The 9,842-nt window shown below is 37.1% G+C and overlaps 1 protein-coding gene across 1 annotated transcript; it reads right to left on the reverse strand.

Moving 5' to 3' along the window:
• Nucleotides 1–1,793: 1,793 nt before the first annotated feature.
• On the reverse strand, nt 1,794–8,484 carry LOC116267533 (disease resistance protein RUN1-like). The gene is made up of 4 exons (XM_031649306.2): nt 7,878–8,484; nt 4,450–5,554; nt 4,065–4,358; nt 1,794–3,365 (listed from the first exon to the last, which is right to left on the reverse strand). Exons 1-4 carry the CDS (start codon nt 8,327–8,329, stop codon nt 2,040–2,042), a joined length of 3,177 nt encoding a protein of 1,058 aa, XP_031505166.1. The 5' UTR covers nt 8,330–8,484; the 3' UTR covers nt 1,794–2,039.
• Between the last annotated feature and the right edge of the window lie 1,358 nt (nt 8,485–9,842).

Consider the following 9,842-nt stretch of genomic DNA (forward strand, 5'->3'; position numbering starts at 1 on the left):
GGGGATAGAGATTGCTCGATCAGAGACAGGGCTGGTTATGAATCAAAGGAAGTACACTCTTGACTTACTAAAGGAGACAGGCAAACTTGGTTGTAGGCCCTATCTTACTCCTATAGAGTCGGGAACTAAGATAAGTATCAAGACGGGCACTATTCTGGATGAGGAAGGAAAAGGGCGATATCAGAGGCTAGTAGGTAAGCTTATCTATCTTACTCTAACTCGCCCTGATATCACGTATGCGGTAAATGTGCTAAGTCAATTTATGCATGCTCCCACGGATTGTCACTGGAAGAGTGCAGAAAGAGTGTTGGGATATCTAAAGAATGACCCAGAAAAAGGACTGCTGTATACTCGACAAGACAAACTTACTATTGAGGGCTACTCAGATGCAGATTGGGCAGGTTGCACTGACACAAGGAGGTCTACTACAGGGTATTGTATCTTTCTTGGAGGTAACCTAGTTGTTTGGAGAAGTAAGAGACAAGAAGTATGTTCGAGGTCTAGTGCTGAGGCTGAGTACAGGGCTGTTGCAATGGGGGTTACAGAGATGCTGTGGCTGAAGATTCTTTTGACTGATATTGGTGTGGAACTGGGGGATAAAATGAAGATGTACTGTGACAACAAGTCTGCGATTAATCTTGCCAATAATCCAGTTCTGCATGACAGGACCAAAGATGTGGAGATTGACCGTCATTTTATCCAGGAACGCATTGACTCAAAGGAGCTGATTCTGCCATATATGAAGTCTGAAGATCAAGTTGCAGACGTCCTAACTAAAGGGCTTTGTACTTCTTCATTCGAAAAGAATGTTAGCAAGCTTGGCATGTTTGACATGTATGCCAAGCTTGAGGGGGAGTGTTAGAATATGTTGCTGTGGGAACCGGATCCATTCCTGGACCCGGTTCTATGGGGCGTGGGTACCGAGGCGGGCTCGGTACCCTAGGCGGCTTCTCCTCTCTCCCTCCTCTTTATATTGTCACTTGTGTTTAGTGTTGAATTAAGTGAAATATATTTTCTCTCTCCTACGGTTGCGGTGAGCCCCTAGGTCAGAGCCTCCCCGTGGTTTTTCACCTCTTTCTGAGGTTTTCCACGTAGATTGTGTGTTCGTTCTCCACTCTCTCTCTTTGTGGTTCGTGTTTCTACATAATTCAATAATCACCCCCTAGTCACCTTGGAAGCCTTTGATTTGTCTTCCTAGTTACTACTTGATCAACTTATGAAAGTCTTCAGAAGTAGGCAATACATCAAAATTAATATGTTTATTAATAAATTCCCATGAAAAAAAAAATCATCAACAAAATTAGTACAATAAAAAATGGCCATGCATCATAGGAATTGGATCGGGCTGGCCCACATACATTTGCAAAAATCACATTGAATGATCCATGGATTTCTTGAGATGAAGAAGCAAATATTAATAATGACTTTTTCCTACCTGGCTAGCTTCACAAAAATTAATCAGCAGCATTTTCAAAGTATGCAGGTAACCCATCTTTATTTATGACATGTTATACATTTTTGAATAAAAGGCGACCCTTCCAGTCATGCCATTGTTGAATCACAATATGTTTTCTAATGAATGCATTGGCTTTACTTTGTTCTTCTACTTCCAAGTGACCATGTAGAGCTCATGTTCATGCCCACTAGTTAGAATCACCTTCCTTGTCTTGAGGTCCTTTACATGACAGGTTTGGGTAAGGTTATGAAGAAACTCCATTTTCCATATTAAATTTATTCAAGACCATTCATCTTTTACTTCATTAGAAGACAAGAAAATCAAAAACTACCAAATCTAGTTCATAATTTTCATCAATTAAAGAATGAGAAACACATACGTTCAACTTTCAACAAAAAAACACTTAGTTAATAACATTTTTTTGTGTAGACCCAAGGACGTAGCTACTTAAGTGCATTCAAATGAGATATAAGTATAGGTCTATGGTATCTGCACCATCTGAGTTAGGGATCATGTCTGAAAACAAAGTTCATCAGAAGAGATTAGCCACTAAGTGCCTCCTTTCCTACCTTCATCCTTCACATCAGCTATCATTGACCAGAACAAAACCTGTAGGGAAAATAAGCCGCAACCACTGCATGCCTCTATGCATGCCCCATTCTTTCTTGTGCTCATCTCTCACAAGAACCACCCATTCCTGATTTTCCACCCTCATAATCAACTTCCACTGGATCTTAAAATGGCCATATGCTTCCTCACAACTTGTGAATTCCAATCTCCGATATTCTTGTGAATTGTGAGAATGCCAACTCTTTGATGCCATGCTTTCAGGTACTTCAAAGCAATCATCATCTTTGTATTCCTCTTCACCTCTTCCCTTGACATACAAATATCTCAAACTTCTCATCATCCCCAAGGGAAGGCTTCTTAGTTTTGTGCAGCTCTGTATATTCAATTTCTTGAGCTTCCTGATAGATGCCAATGAATCAGGAAGTAACTCAATGCTGGTGCGAGCTAGAAGAATCTCAGTCAGGCTTTTCATATTTCCAATGGAATCAGGTAGTTTTTTAAATGATGAACAACCTCTTAGGTCCAACTTCTCAAGATTGGTCAGGTTGTCAAATCCATCTGGTAATACTACCAACTTGTTGCATCCTTGCAAGGATAACTTCTGTAGGGAACCAAGTGATCCCATTGATTTAGGGAGCTCTTTAATATCAACAAAGTTGAAGTAAAGTTCAACTAGATTTTTTATACTACCAACTGAAGGAGGTAACATTTTTAAGGACTTGCAATAGCTCAGGTCCAACTTCTCAAGTTTCATCAAGTGGCCAAGAGTATCTGGCAAGCTTTTCAGCTTGTTGCACCCAAACATCCATAATCCCTTTAGCTCCACAAGAGAGCCTATTGAAGAGGGAAGTTGTACAAGAGCAACATTAGTTAGGTAAAGCTCGGATAGTCTCTTCATATCTCCAATGGAGTCAGGCAATGTTTTCAATGATTGACAGTATCTCAAGTTTAGCTTTTCAAGTCTAGGCATTACTCCAAATGAATCTGGCAGCTCTTGCAGATTGCTACACCTAAACAAAGATAATTGACGAAGACTTCTGAAAGAACCCATTACACCCCACTGCATTGGCAACATCTGCAGATCAGTGCATCTGGAGAGGTCAAGGTTCTTAAGAGAACTTAAGCTGCATATGGCATTAGGCAGCCTCTCTAGTTTAGAGCATAAAGACAAGTCTAGCACTGCCAATCTATCAAGCTTCCCAATGGATTCATCCACTTGGACCAGCTCTTGACAACCCTTAAGAATCAATTTTTCTAATCTGGGTGAGCTTGAAAAGTCAGGTGTCTTCTTGAGATGTGAGCAGCCACTAAGAATAAGAACTTTCAACTCATTGAAGACCTGAGCAAAAAAAGCAGACGAAGACAATCACAAAGAAGCATGTTTCAAAATGATTCAGCAAATAACCAAATTGTATTGAATTGGATTGCTTTTAAATAAGAAAGTCAAAGGTTTGAATACCTTCAATGCAACCAATAAAAAAACGATAAAAGTTTTCAGCAAAAACTGAAAATAGATGTTGAACATAATAAAATAAAATAAACAATAACATGCAAGCCTCAAGCAACTGAAAAGGACTAATTAAATAATATAAAATAAACAAAATATATCTTTAAACAAAAATGACCTTTATCATGGACACTTTATTCATAGGTTCAATTTTGGTAGGCCTATATGTGCTTATTCAAATTGATTTTAACAACACTGAATATAGAGAAAGGGAGAGAGAGAAAGAGAGATATTCAAACACATAATATGGAAGTGATCTGGATAATTGAATGAGAAGGAATCCATTATTAGATCATCATGTTTCAACACATAATATGGAGTTGAGAAATTATAAACAACCAATTTTCACCTTAGAAGGCCACTCTTTTTGTCCCAGAGAAAATGAATAAAGGGTTCATTCATGACAAATGATTATGTTTTAGTGGTTGGGTATATACATACATATGAACACACATACACACACGCCAACACACCCTGATATCAAGATAAACAGAACATTCAACATGAAGATGCAGTGAAAGGTAGCCTAACCTTCTTTCTGAAATAGCATCTTGAGCTCCAAAGCTGAACAACGCTGCTAAGTGACAGGTCAAGAACTGCAACCTTTTCAAGGCTGAAGCCATTGGGGAGTGATTTTAGTGGACACCCATGCCACTCTAACCATCTCAATCCTGTAGGCATATGTTTGAAATTGCCTTCAAATTCTGCAAAGTTGGCACGAAGCAGCCTCAGGTTCATCATTCTGGCAAAGGATTTAGTTTTCACACGTCTTTTGCTGAGTAATCCTCTAAGGTCAACTACAATGCCTTCAATATTTCCTGTTCCCTGGCAGTAAAAAGCTAGTTTGCTTGACAAAAAGTTTGTCAACATACGAAAAGTGAAAGACCAAGTTAACTGTGTTTTACTGATCCCTTACCTTTTGATTATCCAATACATCAAGCACTTCATCTGTAACCCACAGCCTGCTACACAAGCCTGGATTGAAAGAGCTATTTTCTCGAACAATACCTTTCCCCAGTTCTCGAAGTTGGTCATGCATTTCCAACCTGTTCTTATCAATTTTGACAAGTGACCTGTGCTGCAATACTGTTATCGCTAGAGATGCATAGAAGCCACAGCTCTTCAATATATCAGTTACCCGATCCTTAGTCGGGCTAATGAAAAAACAAGCAAGATCAAGAAATATTTTTTTCTCTTCAGGATCAAGACTATCATAACTTAGTTTTAGCCTCCTCTGTACGTCATCAAATGGGATATGCTGTAATCCCTCCAACAGATCTTCCCACTCTTTTACATCCTTCTTACCAAATAGAAATGAACCAAGGACTTCAAGTGCCAAGGGAAGTCCACCAGCAGCTTTTATAATTTTATCAGAGAGTTCTATGTAATCATTTGCCGGTTGACTCTTTTCAAAGGCATGCAAGGAAAACAGTTCAAGAGATTCAACGCGATTCAATTCGCCTGGCTGGTAAAACTCATCCTTGTTCAATTTCTGTACATTTAGAACATGTTTATATCTGGTTGTAATGATGATTCTACTCCCCCCACAAAACCAATCTCGAGAACCAACCAAGGCATCAAGTTGATTGTTATGGTCAACATCGTCCAGAACTATGAGAAGACGCTTAATGTGGAACCTACTCTTGATTGTTGCAATCCCTTGACTGACATCAGTTATCTCAAATTTCTCAAAGTTTAGTATCTCAGAAATAAGTTTCTCCTGCAACAAGATCAAGCCCTTGTATTGCTTTGATGTCTCTCTAATATCTGAAAGGAAGCAACTTGCATCAAAGCTTTTAAACATTTGGTTATACACTACTTTTGCCAGCGTGGTCTTGCCGATCCCTCCCATGCCATGGATCCCAATCATTTTAACGTCTTCTGTTTCAAGAGATAATAATTTCATGACATCTTCCACTCGTGACTGAATTCCAACAAGGTGTTCAACAACATCCATGGTGGCATGCTTCATTGCCCTTAATACCCTCTTAACGATTAACTGGATCAACTTGGCCTTATCCCTGCAAGGGAAATCAAAAATTCAGTGTGGAAGAACTGACAAAAAGTAGTCTTCTTTTGTGCGTGTGTCTGTGTGCTTCTGTCCGTAAATGGTTGATCGCATCAAGAGTAATAAAATAAAGTTCATCTCCGAGTTCGTAAACTTGGTTGACGATTCAACAGAACTCCAAGCCTGCAAAACGAAGAAAAAAATATGCAATGCACTGAAGAAGACCATTAGAAATGTTGGTTGATAATCGTCCAAACAAGCTCAGTGAATTGCGACTCTGATATTTGAAATGAGATTTAAATTTTCTTCTTGATAAGTTTCTAGTTTTTTCTTTTCAATATTACAATAAATTATAACAGTAGAATGACGAAGGCCAGACTTAATTCAGTCTGTTTTCAAGAATGTGCCCAAATTTCAGCAGATCAACATGAAACATACACTTAAGTTTTCAAAATTTCAGCAGAACTGCATTCCACTTCAAAAAAATTAGTACTTTATGAACGACCAAAAACATCGGTAAAGGAGGAAAGAACATAGGTAAAACTTTTACTGACGTTTACAATGGACTCTATCGTCGACATTTTCATTGCACCTATCATCGACATTTTCATTGCACCCATCGGTGTAGATATCTTTACCAACACGTGGCTAACATAGTTAAATAAACTTTTAACAATGTCGGTTGAATGTCGATAATAGTTTTAGCGATGCTTATTCTAATTCGGTGATAATTTTGACTGACGGTGGATGAAAGTAAAGATTTTTATGACACTCGTCTGGATGTCGGTAAAAAATAGATAGACGTTTGCTTTTAGCATCGGTAAATCTTTGACCGATGTTCTCTTTAATGTCAGCAATAATCTTCATCAACACATTTCCACGTGTCGGTGAAGATGTGTAACATTTTTCTAATTGATGATTAAAATTAGTTTCGAAAATCAGAAATATATCTGCAAAAAATATACCTACTTACAATAAAACCATCTAAGTTACATGTCCAAAACTAAACTAAGCAAAGATATATATATATATATATATGTTATTTGTTCGAAGTTCGAAATTGTATTATACCGAAACTTAATAACTAAATTCAAAATTATAACCACAAAATAAATGAGTTTATGTACATATCCACAGTGTTATAACCTAAAACCAAGAATAAAAATTGCTTCCACAAATGTCATCGTTAAGGTGGCAATATCAGGCTATGGACAACACCTTGCAGAATACAGGGCCTGACCCTCTGGCGACCTTCTGGCGAAATATTGGTTGCCAACTCGCATAAAAAATACTTGCCATGGGGATATTTCTAAATAAAAAAAGAAAAAAATATTGGTTACTTTATTGAAATATCAGCTAGTATGGAGCTGAATCGGCCCCACATTAAAGCACTTTTCTTACAAAAAAAAAAAAATGTTGCCGTGAGAGAGAAAAGTGAGATCATTTTCTTTTTCTTGGAAAATAAATTGCGGAAAAATTTGGGCATGCGAAAAAAATCACCACTCAATTTATTAAATTAACAAACAAGTGCTTAACTTTAGAGACAAATTAGTAAAGAACTGTGCATTAATTTTTGATGTAAAGTAAGTTAATAACAAACATACCTTATGCTAAAAGGCACAAATTTCTTTCATCAATTTGACATATAGTAAATCCAGATGATCAATTTGTTTAAACTGAAGATCTTTTGAACACATTTTTTTATTCGATTTGGATTTAAGATCCAAGGACATCAAACTCAACAAAAAAATCTACAAGAATAAAAAAATCAGTCTCTCACTAAGCCAATTTCCCGATCTTCCTAATAAAGTTGGCGCAGAAAGATGGCGCACCCAACAAATATGCACCAAACAAAGGAGGGTGGAAGTGTTTTTGAATTTTTTATAAAAAAAGTGGATAGTTTAAACGTTTTCACTTTCTTTATAATCCCTTTCTACCTTTAATATATATATATATATATATATATTATATTTTAATAAACATATTTTGATATCACCCCTATGCATGGGTTAAGTGAGAGAAGTTTTCGATTTTAAGCATCGACTTCGACAGAAGCTCCTCAAAACTCGGAGTTTGAGTAGCCAACACACCAAAAGAAAAAGAGAAATACTATTAAAATTGTAGAAAGAAATGTCCTTTTTAATCTTTCCACTTTTTTTCAATTCTCTCTTTTTGTCTTTACAAAAAAATTTCTTTCTATCAAAACGGAAGACCGTATTTTTACCATTAACCATGACACAAAATTTTAGTATATAACCAGGTTCCGAAAACTCGACCCTGGTCATCGTAACTCGAAACCGATTTAGAGCACAAAAGAGGGGAGAAAGAGAGCTTACCCATCTCCGGCAACATCAGCGACGACATACCCAACAATCTCGCCCACTTCCTCCATCGCCTCCCTCCACCCCTCCACTGTCCTCCCGTCCAAACGCAGTTTGTGGTCACGAAACGCCGGTTCGAAGGGCCCCCTCTGCCGCCGCACGTCGGAGGGATCGACGCCATAGAAGACAGGGAGGATGATCTTCTTTCTGGCAACGAACTCGGATAGCTCCCTGAGGCACCGCCTGGAGTATGCATAGCTGCTGCAGAAAATGGGTATGCAAACGGACGACGCCTCGATCGCATTGGCCTCATCGGCGCCACCATCCCTGCCGGCAGGCCTCACCCGGACGTCTCTTTCATGGAGCGCCTCAATGAGCTGCTCTGCAAAGATCCCGCTCCCCTTATCTCCCCTGCCGAAACTCAATAAGACATCGAATTCGACGGCGGCAGCGGAAGAAGATGTCATGAATCGCGAAGATCAAACAGAGGGAGAGAGAGTGGGAGAGAATGGAGTGAATGCTACTAATGCATTATTAAAGGAGTCACAAGAAAGAGAGTTTACGTAGAGGTGGGGATGGAAGGAAAGAAGATTCAGAGGGAGGGAAAGGTTGTGAGGCCATTTTCGTGCGAAGAGGGAATGGTATCAGAATAAATGCAGCCTTTTGCCCTTTATAACTTGCCGAATATGTGAAGCCCATCTCACACATCAGTAAAAGGAATATTTATTATATTCGAAGAGTTGAATGCTGCCATGACTATTTAAATTAAAAAGATTTCTTTCCAAAAACCGTCACTAAATTTATATCAGCTTCGATTTATCATGCGTAACATGTATCGTGGTTTTAATAATAATAATTTATTATCTTTTTAATAATAAGTTTTTAAATTTTATTTAATCGAAAAATTATTTTGTGTAGAGACTTTTGTTTTAAAATTTTAAAATAATTTTTATATAAAAAATGATAATTCTAATCACTCAACCATTTAACGAGGAACATGTGATCCAAATGATGGACGTTTAATAGACAAAAAAAAAAAAGATGTCATCTCATATTAGTTCACAAGTTGTTATCAATCTTTTCTCTCAATCATTATCTATTTCATATGCACCCTGCTTAGATGATTAAACCACTATATATATATATATATATACACACTCTTTGTAGTAGGAATGTCAACTGAACAAATACATATCCATGTTCTAATGCAAATAAAGAAAAATTTATATATTTTATCTAAAATACAATTACTATTTTCACAATTGAATCCAATTTGGAATACATCTTTAGATTCATAAAAGAATGCAACCCAACACCCAATTTGGATGCTAATACCTTAAAAACTGACTTTCCAACCGTATTGATATTAGATATAGGAAACTTTACCTGACCATATTGATGTTTATTATCTCATTAGATATTTATTTATCACTAAACCCGAACCTAAATTCGATCTCATATAACTTTTTTCAAACTGAATCCAATCCAAATTCTTACTTAGATGCTAATTTTTTCACATCCAAATTATTCAAAACAATATGGTCAGATGGCTTGCCAATGGATGAAGGAAGGAAGTTCTTTTTCTTCAGGTTCTCTTGTTACTCGATAACCATTGGTTTAAGTAATAAACTTAAAATATAATATCAATATAAAGCTGGACCGGTGGCCGGATACGTTGTTTTAGCGTTTATATAATCATTATGGTTTTAGGCACACCATAAAAAGTCTATTACATGATTGATTTTATTTTCAATTAAATATAAATTGGTTGTAGGGCAAGTTGCCTTGTGAGAGATGGATATATGTGACAGAGAATTGTTCTTCATACATCTTTGGCCAAGCAGCTTTGCTCTGCTGCTCACTTGTCTCGTCAAACAAATATACATAGAATGAAAAAGGAAGGAGGGTTACAGTATTTTAAAAAAATATATATATAAAGAAATGCAGATTTTAAATTTTTAACTTTTTTTATAACTCTTT

The sequence above is a fragment of the Nymphaea colorata genome, chromosome 14, assembly GCF_008831285.2.
Source record: "Nymphaea colorata isolate Beijing-Zhang1983 chromosome 14, ASM883128v2, whole genome shotgun sequence".
Classification (NCBI taxonomy): Eukaryota; Viridiplantae; Streptophyta; class Magnoliopsida; order Nymphaeales; family Nymphaeaceae; genus Nymphaea; species Nymphaea colorata.

What these genes read in the sequence shown, in the direction of transcription:
- LOC116267533 (XM_031649306.2), bottom strand. Translation starts at nt 8,329, where the DNA reads ATGACATCTTCTTCCGCTGCCGCCGTCGAATTCGATGTCTTATTGAGT. An exon ending in ATGTATTGGATAATCAAAAG is followed by an intron (nt 4,359 to 4,449) that starts GTAAGGGATCAG and finishes TTTTACTGCCAG; the next exon opens with GGAACAGGAAATATTGAAGG. An exon ending in GATGCTATTTCAGAAAGAAG is followed by an intron (nt 3,366 to 4,064) that starts GTTAGGCTACCT and finishes TTTTTTGCTCAG; the next exon opens with GTCTTCAATGAGTTGAAAGT.